The sequence below is a fragment of the Spinacia oleracea genome, chromosome 4 (assembly GCF_020520425.1).
Source record: "Spinacia oleracea cultivar Varoflay chromosome 4, BTI_SOV_V1, whole genome shotgun sequence".
In the NCBI taxonomy this organism is placed as follows: Eukaryota; Viridiplantae; Streptophyta; class Magnoliopsida; order Caryophyllales; family Amaranthaceae; genus Spinacia; species Spinacia oleracea.
Window position 1 is genome coordinate 169,237,654 of NC_079490.1, and position 20,896 is coordinate 169,258,549.

The following is a 20,896-nucleotide window of genomic DNA, read 5'->3' on the forward strand; positions in this document are numbered from 1 at the left end:
GAATTTAACCAAACTAAAACGAACTTAGTTTTCTTGAAATAAGGTGGAAAAAAGCATATAGCCTAAAGCACAGATTAGTAACTACAACACTAATCCTACAATAACCACTACGCAAAACATCGAGTAATCTAATTACTTTGTTCAATTTATTACTACGTACGTTAAATAGATATTTGCGAAATATAAAACAAGTTTCAATTTTTTAGACCAGCAATAATAATATAAAACTTTTATAAGCAAGCTTTTTAAACATATTGTTCCTACGCGTGCATATTTCCTTTTAGGAAAATCCTTGCAATTGTATATTTTCTTCAGGAAAAATCATACAATACGTGCATACAAGATTAGTCGGTTATATGAAAAAACAAACATTAAACTAGTTTATGTGAATTAAAACCACTTAAAACTACTCCATTATTGTTGACTGGGCTAAATGGTATCAACAACTGGTATCCTTGAATACTGATTTCATTAGGTTACTCGATGATCTCTTTACTCGTATCCGCTATTACTTCTACTACTCCTCGAACGTTACGGCTCCGTTTGATAAGGTGTAAAACGTTTCCATGCAAAATATTTTCCACTTTTCAATCATTGTACATTGTTTGGTTTGACAAGGAATGAAAAACAATTTTCCATAACTCCCTCAAAGATGGAAAAAACTTTTCCACTTATAAGGGAAGGAAAACTATTTTCTACCTTTCTTCCCATTCCCTTCTTCCCCTCAATCTTCCTCATCTTCTCCCATTTTCTTTTAAGAAAACAAACAAAAGAAAACTAATTTGAAATTTTATTTTCCTTCGGAAAATATTTTCTATGCAAAAACATTTTGCACTGAAAACATCAAATCAAACGGAGTCTAACCATGCTCAAATAAATACGCAACACTACGACAAGAGATGGTACACACAAGTACACAACACACATCTTTTCATTCGGCCACAAAAAGATTGAACACACTCTATCAATATTTGTTTGATTCATAACATCATCTGTTGTAAGCTCCAAATAAATTGAAAAGCTTGACCACAGATTTTGAAGAATAATACCAAGTATAAAAGAGACATAACTTTGGCCTTTCAAATATCAGCTTGAGGCTTCTAAATTTCTAAACAAGGCCCTATATAGGTAAACTGACTGAGCATTTAAGCCTATTTCATGCTACAAATATTACATTTTTAACTAAAAAGCATCTCGATGAAAATGTCCGGGAATAGAACTGCTTTGTTGAGCTTGCTTGAGATGCATACTCAGTGTGTAATTAGTAATCTGTAAGCAAATGAAAAACACAGGTTGTTAGCACAGAAATTCTGGATAATGGTCTTAAAAAAACATTGACAAAATCTTATCGATTGAAAAAGAGAGATAGATCTTCCAACCTCGAGTCTCCTTAACTGCTCCTGATACTGAGGAAGTAGCTGCTTCAGTTGCTGCACTTCTTGGCTCTTGTCATCAAACTCCTTCTGACGCTCATGCTGAATCTGAATACCGCGTTTAAGGATACCGTTATCATGCATAAGCGCCTGCATTTGCTGCTTCAACATGATGTTTTCCTACAATAGAGGAACAGTCATATGTAAGGCCACAACACTTTTGTCAATATAAGAGAGCTTAAACAGCAGAATTCATACATCTAGACCTGATCAAATTGCAGGTCAGGCCGGGCCATGATTTAAAAATTCTTTCCGCTATGTCAGGCCAAACCAACTTTGGGACGAAAAGTTCTGCCCGAAACCCGCTATTTCGGGCCAAAATAGCGGTCTTTCTAGCCATTTTCTGGACGGGTCAAATTTATAACTAAAAATGCAATTTTGAGTTGTAAAAAAACCCATCCAAAAAATTAAAAATTTGAGCCGGGCTCATGATGATCAGGTCTGCATCTATCAAGTATATCAACAACTAAATATTACAGTAGGCTTTAAGGCATACAAGAAGCAGACTTGATATATCCAACAAATGAACAACTATATTACCTTCTGATAATTCTCTGTAGCCTCAGCAGTTGCATTTTCCCTTATTGATTTCTCTAAAACTTCCAACACCTTAGAAACACGGGCCCGTAATTCATCTACAGTCTTCGCACCCACCACCTCACCAACAAATAGTTCCACCCACTGAGCACCATCTGTTGGGAGCGTGTTCTGGGCAGAAGAATTTGCTGTAGGAACTGATTGTTGCTCGGCAGAATAACCACCTGCAAAAGAGAAGAAAAGTTATACATGCTCCCTCTGGCCAGATAACATAACTTCAGTGCCATACAAAAAGAATGGATAAAAACAAACCTTGTTCCACACGTGCTACTACGTGATTCACAGAAGCGGACTTTTCCTCCGATGAACCTAAGCATAACTCATGCAGCCTCTTAACTGCAGCATCTATGTCATCACCACATTCTTCCAGGGTTTTTTCTAGAAGCTGCTTACAGAATAAGGCAGACATAAGAGAATATCATTTGAATAAAATGGTAAGCAACAAAATTCACATTCTATGTAAAAATTATTAACTCTTGGGAAATAACCACAACTGTCCAAAAGGAGTGCTCTTTCACTAATATACTACTCCCTCTGTCCCAAAAATACAGCATTTTGCACAGCAAGTGAACACATAATACAAGTACGGTATATGGCCATCCTATGTAACCTATCCAAAAGGAGTGCTCTTCCACTAATATACTACTCCCTCTGTCCCAAAAGTATTGGATGTGTCTAACTTCTTCGAATGATTTGAACTTTCATGTATTACTCATAAAGACACCCTTACAAGAATTCCAAAGAAAGACCACTTCGGTTACACAAAGATGTAAAAATATTAAGAATGAAGGACCCCAAATCAAATGCGGCTTATAACAAAGTATTCAGCAGTGGAGGAAGTATATCTTTTGAATTTCATAAGAGGCACCAAACAGTGGAGCCTAAAAACATTAACGTCTAAGAACGGAACAATGATATTTTTGAATCAGAATTCTGAACAGTCTCACAATTTAAAACCAACCACAAATCACGACCTTTCTTGGACAGTAAAAAATAGACATCGCAATCACATCTTTTGTCCGAAAATCTTCCTACTTGATTGAATTAATACAAAGCGCTATTCAGATATGAATCAATTGTATCGGGAGAATCAACATTTATATCAATTGAACACCTCCGTTTTGTTCTAGCTATCAAATACCTAGACTTGTTTTCCATCGGTCATCCAAATTACCGCAAGATAGTAATCAATGCTATAAATTAATCTACACCTTCAAATAAAGAACCTCAATTACTATAAAGATGCCAAAAAGTCATCCGAATCCCAACTTCAAATGTCGATTAATCTCATTACTTCCAATATCAAATCATCAAAATTCAAATCCTGCTTATACAACTATAAAAACTCCTAAAAATCAAATTTTCGATTAATTGAAAGTATGAAATTGAGATTAAAGAATTATACAATTAATTACCTGGTGGTCCATAAGAGGGAAGGCTTCCCTGAGCTTATCAACAAGGGAGCTCCTCGGCGGCGGAGACGGTGGCGAATATGGCGAGAATCGAATCGGTGAAGAAGAAGAACAACGATGCTTCTTGGAAACAGGTGTGATGGAAGTTTGTTCTTCAAAATAAGATCTCTTTCCACACACAATTGCAGACATCTTAGAAACTTGTCGTTTCTTTCAAATCTCAGAGAATCCTCTGAGTCTCAAAATGATCCCAGAGTATAAATCAAATCCCCAACTTTTCCGATCAAGACGATGTCTAAATAAAGTAACTGGAAAATTCAACGAAATTTGACGAATCGAATTCGAACAAATTAAGAAATGTAAATTAGGGTTTTGGATTTGGGGTTTCTGAAATTGGGGATTTTGATTTTTTTATTTATTTCCCCTGGGATGTGAGGAGAGAGAAAGACAGGGAGGAATTTCTGGTTCCGTGTTTTGGAGGTGGTGTGAGGGCTTTATATAATGCGGTGAAAGCGTGGCTGGCTTGGCGAAGCGGCTAGTCCAAATTCCAAACGGGTACTTGTGCCTTAAGATTTTCTTTCTTTTCTTTACTTCTTTTTTATACTACTCCATATGAGAATTATTCTTTTTAATGTTATGGTTTCCATTCATGAAATTTGAATAATAAGATAATAATTTAATGGAACTGGGGCTGTTGTAGTTGTAGTACGAGGTTTGAGCGTATCTAATACTATATACTAAAAGAGATACCAGGAATGACACGTGTCAATTTCTGGTGTAATTTTTTCCTGCCAAAAATCATTTTCCTAAAAAAATATATCTACTTTATTCTATTTTTATTTTCTTTCCTTTTGTATAAATGTTTATAAATAGAAAAAATTATAGGATTATTAAATATGACATTATTAGACAATTTTGGTAATATTTAGTCAGATCGCCATATCAATAATAGAAAACATTCTTACTCAATATTTTGTTCATATTAAGCATATCAAATATTTAATTTGGTCAAATCATCATATTAAACATATAAAATATATAATACGTAATAGAAAGGAAATTGCATATTGTTATATAATAAAATGAGCACGTTCGAGATTTATTAGTTACGCAATAGATTTAAGGGATAAATATTTCAGTTAAAAAAGATGATTAATTAATAATTTTAAATAACCGTGCGTGCACGGGACCTAATCTAGTGTTACATTATTCTTCTTCTTTTTCATATAATTTGCTCACTTTGTATTTCATCCGAAATGATGATTTCAGGTAGTCCACCCGGGTTTTCTTTCCTAATTAAAAAAAATCTTTTTTAATATTTTCTAAATTGGATATTAGGATAACTCATAAATAAGAATATCAAATATGTATCAAACATTTTTAGAAGAAAATATTTTGGATTTTATTCTTGATACGATGACATTACTTCTGCAATGATAGTGAGTGTTATACAATGCTAATTAATTAATTACTCTAATTCCTTCAAAAAAAATTACTTAAGCCATTGAATATAATTTAAATATAGGTTAAGATTTTTGGAAATTTTAAGGAAAATATATGGATTATTTCGCGAAATTGAATTTTAATTGTGAAGTTCTTTAGGGGTGGAGCAAATTTGGAAAATGATTATGGATATTGGTCACCTTAAGACTCAGCGGAAAGTTTTATTTTAAATATGTAAATCATAATTTAAGGTCGTATTTTGTTGTTTCCAAAAATACTCCTAAATTCTTACAGCAGGAAGCCAATGTGAGTGTTAGTTTCACAAAGTAGAAATTAGTTTTGCGTTTTTGTAATTTTTGCGCGTCTTCCGATATCATACAATTGGTGTTATGATTAAATTAAAAAATCCCTAATAACCTCTGAGAGAGAACAAAAACGGGGAAAAATGTTGTAACACTTTTGTATGCATTTTTATAGTTCTATGCAAGTTACAAATTACAATATATTCCCTCTGTTTTGAAATAATGAGGACAATTTACCTTTTCACGTTTGTCAATGTAAATGTTTGAAAAATAATATTTCTAATTTTTATTCGTGAAAATTATAAAAAGTTGATATTCTGAAATAGTGAAAGTACATATCGAGACGAATCAAATAAATCATCACACCACTATATTTTTTCTTACTCATAAATCATAAATGATAGTCAACTTAAAATTTGTGAATAGTGTTAAAAGTCAAAGTGTACCTATTATTTCGAAACGGATGGAGTATTCTGCAATTCCCAAAAGTTTTAATCAATGGAGATATGAGTTATTTTTTTCCTGGGTCTTGTTATGGTGTAACGAGATAAAAACGATATTGGTGCAATATACACCTCATGCTTGAGTTCCTTAACCTAAGCATTTAACTTTTATATGGCTATGGTGGATATTGTTGCTCATTTGTTGAAAGTAGTGGCACAACCAAGGTGTAGAGAAGACATAAAGCCCATCCTTAGAAATGCAGCCCAATATGCAAGCAAACTGCATTTATTAGAATCAGTGACAAAGCAGTCACATGATCCCAGATTTGTTCTTTTATGTAGTACTATGTTGTTTGTCATTTTACTAGAAAATTTCTAGGTAGTTGCATTAATGATTAGATGTCATTTCTTAGTGCAAAATGGAGGCTCTGCAACCCTAAAAATATTCAAATTGATTATGAATAAGCAATGTACTACACCTCAAATATTCATTAAGAAATTAAGAGACATATATAGTTGAAAAGAATTGCGATTAACGGGTTGCTTTTATTCTTAAACTTTAATGGAAGCGTGTTAATCATCATCATTTGGTTAAGTACTTTGCATTATTCACTCGCTTTTACAAATGGAGGCTCCACTATATAAGCTATGTACTACACCTCAAATATTCATTCAGAAATTGAGAGGAATATATAGTTGAAAAGAATTGTGATTTACTGATTGTTTTTGTTCTTAAACTTGAATAAAGCGTGTTAATCATCATCATCATTTGGTTAAGTACTTTGCATTACTCCACTCATCCACATTTCAAAACTTGTGTTGTAGTTAATGAATTCGATAACAAAATTTAGGCAAAGACTATCCTATATTGTTGTCTATTTGTTTCTGCTCATTTTACTTATATTGCGAGGAACAAGTTTAAGTAAGTTAAGATAAGATCATGTAAGTTCAAATAAGATTTAATTGTAAAAAAAATAATTTAGTTGAAATAAGATGAACAAATACCTCACATAATTATCCTAAACGAGCTGCACTTGTGGGCAAAAAATTTTAAACGTCGAAGTTGATCAACTCAACCCGGTTATGACACTAATAAAAAAAATCCAAATTGACAATGTAACAGGAAAAACGTACCAACCCCAAATCAGACTTACTTCAAGTCTTCAACCCAAAATTCACTCACAAATAACTATTTCTTTTTTGGTAATACAAGAGCAAGCAAATTGGTTTAATCTTAATCTACTTGTTCTATTATGAAATGTTATGATTTTAACAAATAAGTAACAACTATGTTATCGTCACTAATCAACCAGTAAAAATACACACACATGATTGTAGAGCCGATAAACATGAGCTGACAATATCACATAGATTTTTTTTTGATTAGGATTAAGGCTGCGTTCTATTCACCTGATTTCCACTTATTTTTTATGAACTTATCTGAACTTATTAGAACTTATCAAAACTTATTTTAGTTATCAATTGTACTTGGCCAACCCTTATTTTTCCTGAACTTATCTTATCTGAACTTATCCAAACTTAACTGAACTTATTTTTCCTGAAATAAGGTGAACAAAACAGGGTCTAACTCGACTCCGATTTAAAAAATGACTTTGAACGTGTTTCAGCGCATGTTCGGAGAACGTAAACCAAGCCACCCCCTTAAATGGACCACTTTTATGAGCTAAAACTCTAAAACCTCGATCCGCCCCGACTTTGAAAACTTCCATCCGATATCTAGGACTGTCAAAAACTGACCCGATCCAATCGATTTCTGACAATCGAAGTGACCCGAAAAAAGTCACACATCCAATCCGCATATGCACAATGACTCCACACAACTACATTATTCGATTATAACCGAACTGATTACATCCAATCCGTATCCGACGATGATCCGATTTGACAACTACACGATATCCAACTAGCCTATTCAAATCCTATATCCGACCCCCATCGGACATAGATTAGGCCCAACCCATGAGAAAACCTCCCATTTGCCCCGAAGCACAGAAGTCGGTTTCTTCCTCATTCTACATTTGCCAATACATTTCTACCGCCTTCACTCTCCCTATATTTCATCACTCTCCTTCACTCACCTCTCCCTTCCTTCATTTCTCTCCCCCGAGAAAAAAGAAAAAAGAAAAAGAAAAAGAAAAAGGGAAAAAATTTCCTTCGCCATTTTCCCAATAAACCCTATCTCCATCAAAATCATTACCAAATATCACTTCTCTCTCTAATACTCTCCCAACCTCTCTCATTCTCCCTCGATTTCTCTCTCCTAGGGTTTCAAAATTTCGCATCAGCTGAGGGTTTAGGGTTTTTGCTTCCGCGATGTGGAACGGGAACAATCCCATGGCGCCACCGCCGGCGCCGGGGACTTCGATTCCTCCGCCGCCGGCTATGCAACCGTCTTACACTGTGCTGCAGCCGCCACCACAGCAGCCGCAGCAGGAGGAATCTCCGGCGGAAGCTGAGGCAAGGTTAGAGGAGAAAGCAAGGAAGTGGATGCAGCTTAATTCGAAGCGGTATGGTGATAAGAGGAAGTTTGGGTTTGTTGAGACGCAGAAGGAGGATATGCCTCCTGAGCATGTTCGGAAGATTATTCGGTGAGTGGTTGATTTAGTTTTTTCTTTTGTAATTCTAGTTAGTTCAATCATTTGTATGTTGCTTTGGTTTTTGTTAGGTTGATTTAGTGGAATTGCGCGTTATGTTTGGTTGTATGATTATATGGTTCTACTAAGGAAGGAAATGGTAGTTGTTGGATTCGGGGAGTGTTGAGATCTTGTGCCGCAACTGAGTCGAGTTGAGTTTAGCTGAGTTGTGAAGTGTTCATTTAAGCTATATGAGACGAGTTCAGCCAAGCTCTAAATTTCGTTGTTACAGTTCCAAGCTGATATCGGGCTTTAAACATTTGTTGAGTATGCTTTAATTGGAAGGTATTTTTGAAAAATAATGGCAAAATTGATATTGGGTATCAAACATGTACTGAACTTTCTAATGCAAAATCTGCGATCAAGCTATCCGTGAATATCATGTAGGTGGAACGCTGCATTTTAAGAGCTCAGTAACGACTGAGGTTGAAACGTCTTGTTTAAATTTCTCCATTTTTAAAAAACCAGTTTTGAGTTTTGACTCAGTGTCTAATAGTTTGTTCAGCAATATTGTCTCACCTGGGGAGGGACAAATTTACTAGGTGCAGGTAAAGAATGGGAAAATGGTTTTCAGCTTTGTGTGTTGTTTGTTGTCGTTTGAGATTTCATGCCGATGAATGTATGGAATTTTGGAGTTATGTTTAAACGTTATTGAATCTAGTTAAGCCAAGGGAAGATATATGTTAATTGGTCTTTATACAAATAAAGAAGTTAACCATTAAACTTCAAAGCATGCAGAGTCTGCATTGATATTGTGGTATGTCTGATTGATTTAGCAGAATATGCTAGCCATAGTCGCCAGAGGCTATAAAGTATCCAGGGACATTTTTGAAAATTAATTATTGACAATTGTTTATGTTTTCTGGGGGTTTTGTTGCTGAGGTATGTGTTATACACGAGGGAAACGGTAAATATTGAGATTGAAGGTATTACTATGCCTGCTGTTTAGTAAATGCCAGTAATGGTTATTTTTTCTTTATGTTAAAATGGAAGTTATGTGTGGAGATTGGGCTTTGAAGTTAATTTGTGGAGTATCATTATACTGATGCAAGATGTTCAAAATGGTTGGTTTTTTCAGGTTGTATGTATGTGATTTACCCTATATTTTTGTTTTTATTACGTGCTCAAATTGTGTTTTTTTCCCCTGTCACAGTGATCACGGTGACATGTCTTCTAAGAAATTCCGCCATGATAAACGTGTGTATCTCGGGGCTTTGAAGTTTGTTCCTCATGCTGTCTACAAGCTTCTTGAAAATATGCCAATGCCTTGGGAGCAGGTAATTTTTTAATAAAATTTACCAACCTTTTTGTAGCTTCTTCAAAATTTCATTACAGAGAAGTACGAACAATAGTTGGTCGATTAATGTTTAGAATTTATATAGCACTAGCTATTAGTTTGTGCGCATGAATATCAGGACGAGTGCCCAGAGATTGTATTTCATATGATTGGAGCTTCTCTCAATGTAAAAATATGTTTACTAATTTTTGGGGTCTGTTTGACATAGACTCTCTATTGGATGTTTTTAGGTTCGGGATGTCAAAGTTCTCTATCACATCACTGGAGCAATCACATTTGTTAATGAAATACCGTGGGTTGTTGAACCTATCTATTTGGCTCAATGGGGTACAATGTGGATTATGATGAGAAGAGAAAAGAGAGATCGTCGGCATTTTAAAAGAATGAGATTTCCCCCTTTTGACGATGAGGAGCCTCCATTGGATTATGCTGACAATGTTTTGGATGTGGATCCACTCGAACCAATTCAACTAGAATTGGATGAAGAAGAAGATTCTGCTGTGTGCACATGGTTCTATGATCACAAACCTCTCGTGAAAACAAAACTTATCAATGGGCCAAGTTATAGAAGATGGCATCTTTCCCTGCCAATTATGGCAACTCTCTATAGGTTTGCTGGGCAATTGCTCTCTGATATGGTCGACAGGAACTACTTCTATTTGTTTGACATGGAATCATTTTTCACAGCAAAAGCACTGAACATGTGCATACCTGGTATGTTAAAGTTTACCTTCTTTTTAGTTTTTTGTTTTCGTAGTTTCTTTGGTTTTAGAAGTTGTAGGTGTCTGTGATTTTTGGCTGTGTTGGACTTTTACATGATCCCATAAGGCAAAGTTATGGTGAATTGGTTCGATAAGGGTTCTAGTGGTTTTGATTTCAGTCTATTGAGGTTTATCATGTGCATTAACCAACGATATATCAAATGAGAATTAGTAAGGTTAGATGATGATTTGTTGTTTTGTTTATTTTAGGGGGGGTGGGGGGTGGTGGTGGTGGTCACTTGCCTAAACTGAAGTCCTTGTTTTTTGCGTTAAAGATCCATACGTAGACTTTGAAAAATCCATTTTTTCCCACCTCGACCACATACAACGTGTTTAATGTCTTACTTGGACTCATGTTGTAATGCTAGCATGTCCTTCATTTCATACAAAACTAGATATTTTCTCATTATGGCCACCATTTTCCTAGATTGGTGCCTGCTGAATTTCTGCTTTTACTTTTGACCCAGAAATGTTGATATTTGATGTTGTAATTGTGATGAGTTTGCGACACATATGCAGGAGGCCCAAAGTTTGAGCCTTTGTACCGTGACATGGAGAAAGGTGACGAGGACTGGAATGAGTTCAATGACATCAACAAGCTTATTATCCGTTCACCATTAAGAACTGAGTACAGAATTGCATTTCCACATCTGTACAATAACAGACCAAGGAAAGTGAGGCTGTGTGTATACCACACTCCGATGGTGATGTATATAAAAAGCGAAGATCCTGATCTTCCAGCGTTTTATTACGATCCATTGATTCATCCCATTACCTCGTCTCATAAAGACCGGCGTGATAAAAAAGCATATGAAGAGGATGATGATGATTTTGAGCTGCCTGAAGTCGTTGAGCCATTGCTCGGTGACACTCAGTTGTACACTGACACGACGGCAGCTGGAATCTCTCTGCTGTGTGCTCCACGACCGTTCAACATGAGGTCTGGTCGCACTCGACGTGCAGAAGATATACCACTGGTTTCAGAGTGGTACAAGGAGCATTGGTATGAGAACCTTCACATCTATTATTTTCGTTCTAGTTTTCCTGCAGAGTTTTGCTTTCCTATGTCCTTCCACTGTAATGAATGCTCATTCCTGCTCAATTTGTCTTCTGCAGCCCACCATCATATCCTGTTAAGGTTCGTGTCAGCTATCAGAAGTTGTTGAAATGTTTTGTGCTGAACGAGCTGCATCACAGGCCACCAAAAGCTCAGAAAAAGAAGCATCTTTTCAGATCCCTTGCGGCTACAAAGTTTTTCCAGAGTACTGAACTAGATTGGGTTGAAGTAGGCCTCCAGGTTTGCAGGCAAGGGTACAACATGCTTAACCTGCTTATCCATCGGAAAAATCTGAACTATTTGCATCTTGATTATAATTTCAACTTGAAGCCTGTAAAGACACTTACTACCAAGGAACGTAAGAAGTCGAGATTTGGTAACGCATTTCACTTGTGTCGAGAAATTCTCCGTTTGACAAAACTTGTGGTTGATGCCAATGTCCAGTTCCGTTTGGGTAATGTGGATGCCTTCCAACTTGCTGATGGCTTGCAGTATATCTTTTCACATGTTGGACAGTTAACGGGAATGTATCGTTATAAATATAGGCTCATGAGACAGATCAGAATGTGCAAGGATCTGAAGCACTTAATTTATTACCGCTTCAATACTGGGCCGGTTGGTAAGGGACCTGGATGTGGCTTCTGGGCACCAATGTGGAGAGTCTGGCTTTTCTTCCTTCGTGGTATAGTGCCATTGCTGGAGAGGTGGTTGGGTAACCTACTTGCTAGACAGTTCGAAGGTCGGCATTCTAAAGGAGTGGCAAAGACTGTAACCAAGCAGCGTGTTGAAAGTCACTTTGACTTGGAGCTTCGAGCTGCTGTAATGCATGATGTCCTTGATGCTATGCCAGAGGGTATTAAGCAAAATAAGGCGAGAACCATTTTGCAGCATCTCAGTGAAGCATGGCGCTGTTGGAAAGCAAATATCCCCTGGAAGGTTCCAGGTTTGCCTGTGCCTATTGAAAATATGATCCTTCGTTATGTGAAGGCGAAAGCTGATTGGTGGACAAATGTTGCTCATTATAACCGTGAACGTATCAGAAGAGGAGCCACCGTTGACAAGACAGTCTGTCGTAAGAATCTTGGGAGGTTGACTCGTTTGTGGTTAAAAGCAGAGCAAGAACGCCAGCACAATTATCTGAAGGATGGGCCGTATGTTACACCTGAAGAAGCTGTGGCTATTTACACTACCACTGTGCATTGGCTCGAGTCAAGGAAGTTCTCCCCCATACCATTCCCGCCCTTGTCATATAAGCATGACACCAAGCTTCTCATACTTGCCCTTGAGAGGTTGAAGGAATCATATAGTGTTGCTGTTAGATTAAATCAACAGCAGAGAGAAGAGTTGGGTTTGATTGAGCAGGCTTATGATAACCCACATGAGGCACTGTCCAGAATCAAACGTCACCTGCTCACTCAGCGTGCTTTCAAAGAAGTTGGCATTGAGTTTATGGATCTATATAGTTATCTCATACCTGTTTATGAGATTGAGCCACTTGAAAAGATTACAGATGCTTATCTTGATCAATATCTGTGGTATGAAGGGGACAAGAGGCACCTGTTCCCAAATTGGGTGAAGCCTGCAGATACTGAGCCACCTCCTCTCTTGGTGTACAAATGGTGCCAAGGGATTAATAACCTGCAAGGTATATGGGATACAAGTGACGGACAGTGTGTGGTGATGTTGCAGACCAAGTTTGAGAAGTTCTTTGAGAAGATTGATTTGACTATGCTCAATAGACTTTTGCGGTTGATTCTGGATCACAATATTGCTGATTATGTTACTGCCAAGAATAACGTGGTTTTGTCTTACAAGGATATGAGTCATACCAACTCTTATGGGCTGATACGGGGTCTTCAGTTTGCCTCATTTGTTGTACAGTATTACGGCCTTGTACTTGATCTTCTTATTCTGGGTTTGACCCGAGGAAGTGAAATTGCTGGTCAACCGCAAATGCCTAATGAGTTCATGACTTTTTGGGATACAAAGGTTGAAACTAAGCATCCTATTCGGCTGTATTCTCGTTATATTGATAGGGTGCATATATTATTCCGCTTCACTCATGAAGAGGCCCGAGATCTTATCCAACGGTACCTTACTGAGCATCCTGACCCCAATAACGAGAATATGGTTGGGTACAACAACAAAAAGTGTTGGCCCAGAGATGCTCGCATGAGGCTCATGAAGCATGATGTTAACTTGGGTAGAAGTGTTTTCTGGGACATGAAGAATCGACTTCCACGGAGTATCACTACCTTAGAGTGGGAGAACAGTTTTGTCTCTGTCTACAGCAAGGATAACCCCAATTTGCTATTCAGCATGTGTGGATTTGAGGTGCGTATAATGCCTAAGATAAGGATGACACAAGAAGCGTTTAGCAACACCAAAGATGGGGTGTGGAACTTGCAGAATGAGCAGACCAAAGAGCGAACAGCTGTTGCTTTCTTAAGGGTTGATGATGAACACATGAAAGTTTTCGAGAATCGGGTGAGGCAGATTCTTATGTCTTCTGGCTCAACAACCTTCACGAAGATTGTCAACAAATGGAACACTGCCCTCATTGGCCTCATGACTTACTTCCGAGAGGCGACAGTACATACTCAAGAGCTCTTAGACTTGCTGGTGAAGTGTGAGAACAAAATACAAACTCGTATCAAGATTGGATTGAACTCCAAAATGCCTAGCAGGTTTCCTCCTGTCATCTTCTACACACCAAAGGAAATTGGAGGGCTTGGAATGCTGTCAATGGGTCACATATTGATTCCACAGAGTGACCTCCGGTACAGCAGACAAACTGATGTTGGGGTGACCCACTTCAGGAGTGGTATGAGCCATGAAGAGGATCAGCTGATTCCAAATCTTTACCGTTATATACAGCCGTGGGAGAGTGAGTTCATTGATTCACAGCGTGTTTGGGCTGAGTATGCATTAAAGAGGCAGGAAGCGCAGTCACAGAATCGGCGTCTTACCCTGGAAGATCTGGAAGATTCTTGGGATCGTGGTATTCCTCGAATAAATACTTTGTTTCAGAAGGATCGTCATACTTTGGCATATGATAAAGGATGGAGAGTTCGAACTGATTTCAAGCAATATCAGGTTTTGAAGCAAAATCCTTTCTGGTGGACACATCAGAGGCATGATGGAAAACTCTGGAACTTGAACAATTACAGAACTGATGTCATTCAGGCGCTAGGAGGAGTGGAAGGAATTCTGGAGCATACTTTGTTCAAGGGCACATACTTCCCAACGTGGGAGGGTCTCTTCTGGGAGAAGGCATCCGGTTTTGAGGAGTCTATGAAATATAAGAAGCTGACAAATGCTCAACGATCTGGTTTGAATCAGATTCCTAATCGTAGGTTTACGCTCTGGTGGTCTCCAACGATAAATCGAGCCAATGTCTATGTGGGTTTCCAAGTGCAGCTTGATCTGACTGGTATTTTCATGCATGGGAAGATTCCAACTTTGAAGATATCTTTAATCCAGATATTCCGTGCACATTTATGGCAGAAGATCCATGAGAGTGTTGTCATGGATCTTTGTCAAGTCCTGGATCAGGAGTTGGATGCTTTAGAAATCGAGACGGTTCAAAAGGAGACGATCCATCCCAGGAAAAGTTACAAAATGAACAGTTCTTGTGCCGACATACTTCTGTTCGCTGCTCACAGGTGGCCGATGTCAAAACCCAGTTTGGTGGCCGAGACAAAAGACGTGTTTGATCAGAAGGCAAGTAATAAATATTGGGTAGATGTGCAACTTCGTTGGGGAGATTATGATTCACATGATATTGAGCGATACACCAGAGCAAAGTTCTTGGACTACACGACTGATAACATGTCCATATATCCATCACCCATGGGAGTCATGATAGCTCTTGATTTGGCTTACAACTTGCATTCGGCTTTTGGCAACTGGTTCCCTGGGTCCAAACCATTGCTTGCACAAGCTATGAACAAGATCATGAAGGTAGTTACATTGCACGTCCAATTTTTCGGATTATGTGTATAGTCATTTACTTGATGATGCTTGAACCTTTTGGAATATTTGAATCTTTTGATGATTTGTTTGTTTTTATTGTGCAGTCAAACCCCGCGCTTTATGTTCTGAGAGAACGTATAAGGAAAGGTCTGCAGTTGTATTCTTCAGAACCTACTGAGCCCTATTTGTCATCCCAGAACTATGGGGAGATCTTCAGCAATCAGATTATTTGGTTCGTTGATGATACAAATGTCTACCGTGTGACAATTCACAAGACATTTGAAGGAAATCTTACCACAAAACCCATCAATGGTGCTATATTCATATTTAATCCTCGGACTGGGCAGTTGTTTTTGAAGGTAAGACCCTATGATATTTATCTCATCCGGCTACATGTAAATTTGCCTGTTCTTGCATTTCAGATATTGACATTCTCTGTTGTTCTTTTTGCAGGTTATTCACACAAGTGTTTGGGCTGGACAGAAGCGTCTGGGTCAGCTGGCAAAGTGGAAAACAGCTGAAGAAGTAGCGGCCCTTGTTCGATCTCTACCTGTTGAAGAACAACCGAAGCAAATCATTGTGACCCGTAAAGGAATGTTGGATCCTTTAGAAGTCCATCTGCTTGATTTCCCGAACATAGTTATCAAAGGAAGTGAGCTGCAACTTCCTTTCCAGGCTTGCTTAAAGATTGAGAAATTTGGTGACCTGATCTTGAAGGCTACAGAGCCACAAATGGTTTTGTTCAATATTTATGATGATTGGTTGAAGAGTATTTCTTCATATACAGCATTCTCTCGGCTAATCCTCATACTCCGGGCACTTCATGTCAACAACGAGAAGGCAAAGATGTTGCTGAAGCCTGACAGGACTGTTGTAACTGAACCACATCATATATGGCCGTCCCTAAATGACGATCAATGGATGAAGGTACTCGCTATATGATCCGTTTGCTAACTGTTTTTCTTCCCGTACTCCCTTTTTCATTCTATCTGGTGTCTGTCGGTCAGTGTTATGTTTTTTTGGTTTAGCAACTAGAGAAAGAGCGTAAAAGCTCTTGTAGTTTACTATCTGATCAAAGAGAACCACAATATTCATGGATTCTGTGCAGTATCTCGGGATGACACTTCATTGTTTCTTTTGTTCTGTGGGTAACATGCAACTAAGACTAATCCTTCACTTTTATGTAGGTTGAGGTCGCTTTAAGAGATCTCATACTTTCTGATTATGCCAAGAAGAACAACGTGAACACCTCGGCCTTGACCCAGTCGGAAATTCGTGATATCATTCTGGGGGCAGAGATTACTCCCCCGTCTCAGCAAAGACAGCAAATCGCTGAGATTGAGAAGCAGGTGTGTTCAACTTCCAGTTTTGCTCTGTATAGTTACTATTAAAATCTACCTGACCCTCTCCCCTTATCATTTCTTCTTGGTGATTTTTCTTTAAAATTTCCTTAATGTGTCTCTTTCCTTATTCCTTCTGCAGGCAAAATCATCCAGTCAATTGACAGCAGTTACAACAAAGACTTCCAATGTGCATGGTGAGGAATTAATTGTCACCACCACAAGTCCTTATGAGCAGGCAGCTTTTAGCTCCAAGACTGATTGGCGTGTCAGAGCAATATCTGCAACAAATCTCTATTTACGTGTGAATCATATTTATGTTAACTCGGAGGACATAAAGGTTAGTGTCCCCTACCTTCTCTGATCCTTCGGCCAATAGATGGGCATATGCATCTTTCTTTCATCTTGTAGTTGGATTCTTTTGGGTGTGCTGCTCATGATTTGCTATTCCTGGACAAGATCTATGTTGTTGACCAACCTGATTTTTTTTTTTAAAAAAAACAGGAAACAGGATATACTTATATCATGCCAAAGAACATTCTGAAGAAGTTCATTTGCATAGCAGATTTGAGAACTCAGATTGCAGGGTACTTGTATGGCGTTAGCCCCCCAGACAATCCTCAGGTGAAAGAGATTCGATGTATTGCAATGCCACCACAATTTGGAACTCATCAGCAGATCAATCTTCCTACCCAGTTGCCTGAACATGATTTTTTGAATGATTTGGAACCCTTGGGGTGGATGCATACGCAGCCGAATGAACTTCCGCAGTTATCACCTCAGGTACATAGACTCTTGAGTTCATCTCACATGACGTTATTTTCAACACGTGCTTCCTCTTATACTGTTTTGTGTGGGGTATGCTGTCTCACATGACCAATTCTCAAATGTAGGATGTAACTAGTCATGCTCGTATTTTGGAGAGCAACAAGCAGTGGGATGGGGAGAAGTGCATCATTCTTACTTGTAGTTTTACTCCTGGTTCATGTTCACTGACCGCTTACAAGCTCACCCCATCAGGATATGAGTGGGGACGTGCGAATAAAGATAATGGCAGCAATCCCCATGGCTATCTACCTACTCATTACGAGAAGGTTCAGATGCTGCTAAGTGATCGGTTCCTCGGCTTCTATATGGTAAAATCTTGATTAAATTCATAAAAACCTGTTATTTACAAATCGATTTAATACATTCTTTGCTGGAATTGTATTCTTTTTGGTGCTTATTATTTGAATCAAATTTGTATTTACAGACTCCAGATAGTGGACCCTGGAACTACAACTTTATGGGGGTTAAGCACACCAGTAGCATGAGATACGGTGTCAAGCTTGGAACTCCCAAGGAGTATTATCACGAAGAGCATCGCCCTACTCACTATTTAGAGTTCAGCAACATGGAGGATGCTGATTTTGCAGAAGGAGATAGAGAAGACACCTTTACTTGATTCGTAGCATTTTATTTACCAGAAATTAGTTTGCCTTCTGTTTTGACACCTTTACAAGGAAGGAATAGTCTTCATCTTGTACCGTTCTGTTGAATACATGTATAATACAGCAAGCAAGCGTAGCATCCTTTGACTGGTTGCTACTGTAGTAGTTGTGTACATAAATGAACACGGAAAATTTTGAAATTCCCCCAAAAATGGTTTCTCTACTGGTTATTGTTTTCTGTTTTCTTTGATGTATGTTTATTGTCTGGTTTCATGCCTTGATTGTCGCGGTATGATTGGTTGTTAGAACTTGGAAGGAGGGCTTCACTGTCGCGGTGTGATTTTCATGCCTTGATTGTCGCGGTATGATTGGTTGTTAGAAGGAGGGCTTCACTGTCGCGGTGTGATTGGTTGTTGGAACTTGGAAGGAGGGCATTGGTTGTTAGAAGGAGGGCTTCACTGTCGCGGTGTGATTGGTTGTTGGAACTTGGAAGGAGGGCTTGATTGTTGCGGTATGATTGGTTGTTTCAGCAGAATGAATGTACTATTCCGTACATGACGACGAGCCGAGGTGGCTAGAATATGAGCAGGGGAAATCAACTGACGAGAGACCTTGCGAACTGAAAACCAATCCAAGTCATGAAGAATATCCCGCAGCTGCTGAACCATCCAGATCACCGAAACTGGGCTTGGATGAGACGTAGTCAACAGACCTACTAAGATCGAGGAATCAGAATAAAGTAAAATCCTCGAAAAACCTCTCCTAACCGCCATCTGGACACCCATTAAACAAGCATTCAACTCTGCCTAAAGCGCAGAATCCAGGATACACGCTTGAGCCCCGCCTCCTACCTGGGATAAAGAAACCGGATCTTGAAGAACCCAACCCAACCCTGCATTATTAGAAGTAGACATCCAAGCCCCATCTGATAGGAGACAAACATCCGCGTTCGAGCCAGTAGAAGCAGTATAACCAGGAGACAACTCAGGAATAGGAGCCACCCGAACTGAACTCGCTCTTCTTTCTTTCCTCGCGGGCAGGAAGCACTCCGCAGACGAATCTGAGACATAGAGACACAACGGTGAAGATTCCGAACCTCAGAGCACCGAACCCTCCAACCAGCCAGAATGCTTTGAAAAGCTCCCAGATCCCAAGCAATGTCACGAAAACGAGCCTGATTGCGCAAACTCCAAATGGTCCAAAGCATAGAAATGAACACATCCAAAAGACCCCGCGGAGCAGAGGACAGATTAGCAACAAACTGATTACACCAGGGAATAAACGAAACCAAAGAAAAAGACGGACTAAACGAGTAAAGGGGACCAGAAGACCAAAGATGGACAATCAAAGGACAATCCCGAAAGAGGTGGGTGATAGTTTCTGAATCCTGGTGGCATAAGGAACACAGTGGGTCAACTGGCATACCCCGTTGACAAAGCGAAGCAGCAATCGGTAAAGCATGGCGAAGCAACTTCCAAAGGAAGAGCTTGAAACGGGGGAGAATATCCAAACCCCAAAGATGCTTCCACCAGAGAGTAGAAGGAACAGAAGCCGTGGAGGCAGCATGATGAGAAGTTTGCAGAAGCATCGCATAAGACGAGCGGACTGAGAATGTTCCATCTGGGGCAAATTTCCAGTACATGAAATCATCCATCACACATGACGGTCGCTCTAGAGCCAGAATATGACACGAGATCTCATCAGGGAAAAGACGACGAATCATACCCACATTCCACGTGTAAGAACGCGGATCAAGTAAAGAAGAAACATGGGTTGGGCAAACCAACCCATTCACATAAGATTTAAAAGAAACCAGCTTATTAGAAACCCAAAAATCATCAAGGATGCTAATACAAGTACCCGAACCTGGCTTCCACGCAATACCCAAGCCAAGCACCTGAAACTCCTTCAAAAGACTCCGAAAACCCCAGGACGGACAAGACACCCTAGATGTAGAGGGATGGACAACCAACGAAGGATGTCTAACCTGGTACAAACGCGACAACAGTAACTGAGGATGGTGGACAATACGCCAAGCTGTTTTAGCCAACAGAGCCTGATTGAAGGTGCTGATGTTCCGAATACCCAATCCTCCCATTCCCTTAGGAAGGTGAATGACGGATGAGGGAACCATAGACATACCTCGTGACGCAGCAGAAGAACACCACCGAAATCGAAGACATAAACTGTCAATACGGTCACGTACATGGGAGTTGAGAGTTGAGACTGATGTGAAATTAAGATCTCATAGGGAGATCAAGTTATGAATAATTTCTGCACAAGGAAAAAATATCACCAAATTTAATTATTTGATCATGCTAAAACTTTACGTGAATACTTATAAAGAGTTATTTTTGTGTTTTGACCAGGTTAAACTGGGTTGGATGTGGATCGTGATTTTTGTGATCGAAATTTCCGGAGTAGAGTAGTATTATTTCATTATTTGATCATATTTTTGTGATTTATGTATAAACAAAACTAATCAGGATGTATGCATCTGTTTTGACTTATGAAACTCTAATTAGTACTCTCTTTGTCCCGGAATACTCGAAACGGTTTGACTTTTTGCACTATTCACATAATTCACTTTGACCCTATTTTATTTTAATTATATGAAAACAAATGTTAATATATAATATATTGTTGGCTAGCTTCATCTTAATATATATTTTCAAAATATTAATATTTTATAAGTTTTTATAATATGTTGTAACACCCCGTATTTTTAGGCCTATTTTATTATTGTTTAATT

General features: G+C 38.6%; 2 protein-coding genes across 2 annotated transcripts; one reads left to right on the forward strand and one right to left on the reverse strand.

The window, feature by feature from the left end:
• Positions 1 to 913: 913 nt before the first annotated feature.
• On the reverse strand, positions 914 to 3,969 carry LOC110784276 (uncharacterized). Its single transcript, XM_021988721.2, has 5 exons — positions 3,446 to 3,969; positions 2,283 to 2,415; positions 1,974 to 2,194; positions 1,380 to 1,553; positions 914 to 1,269 (listed from the first exon to the last, which is right to left on the reverse strand). Exons 1-5 carry the CDS (start codon positions 3,632 to 3,634, stop codon positions 1,183 to 1,185), a joined length of 804 nt encoding a protein of 267 aa, XP_021844413.2. The 5' UTR covers positions 3,635 to 3,969; the 3' UTR covers positions 914 to 1,182.
• A 3,727-nt stretch (positions 3,970 to 7,696) lies between these two features.
• On the forward strand, positions 7,697 to 18,367 carry LOC110784277 (pre-mRNA-processing-splicing factor 8A). The gene is made up of 12 exons (XM_021988722.2): positions 7,697 to 8,239; positions 9,438 to 9,561; positions 9,812 to 10,295; positions 10,862 to 11,345; positions 11,459 to 15,362; positions 15,479 to 15,733; positions 15,828 to 16,301; positions 16,562 to 16,723; positions 16,857 to 17,054; positions 17,219 to 17,497; positions 17,608 to 17,850; positions 17,967 to 18,367. The coding sequence occupies exons 1-12, from the start codon at positions 7,965 to 7,967 to the stop codon at positions 18,156 to 18,158; spliced, it is 7,074 nt and encodes a 2,357-aa protein (XP_021844414.1). The 5' UTR covers positions 7,697 to 7,964; the 3' UTR covers positions 18,159 to 18,367.
• The last annotated feature ends 2,529 nt before the right edge of the window (positions 18,368 to 20,896 follow it).

Bases quoted from the DNA above. Each gene is read 5' to 3' on its own strand.
- LOC110784277 (XM_021988722.2), top strand. From the start codon at position 7,965: ATGTGGAACGGGAACAATCCCATGGCGCCACCGCCGGCGCCGGGGACT. The intron at 8,240-9,437 runs GTGAGTGGTTGA...CCCCTGTCACAG, and splicing joins CATGTTCGGAAGATTATTCG to TGATCACGGTGACATGTCTT. The intron at 10,296-10,861 runs GTATGTTAAAGT...ACACATATGCAG, and splicing joins ACTGAACATGTGCATACCTG to GAGGCCCAAAGTTTGAGCCT.
- LOC110784276 (XM_021988721.2), bottom strand. From the start codon at position 3,634: ATGTCTGCAATTGTGTGTGGAAAGAGATCTTATTTTGAAGAACAAACT. The intron at 1,554-1,973 runs GTAATATAGTTG...CCTCTATTGTAG, and splicing joins CTACAGAGAATTATCAGAAG to GAAAACATCATGTTGAAGCA. The intron at 1,270-1,379 runs GTTGGAAGATCT...ATTTGCTTACAG, and splicing joins AGCAGTTAAGGAGACTCGAG to ATTACTAATTACACACTGAG.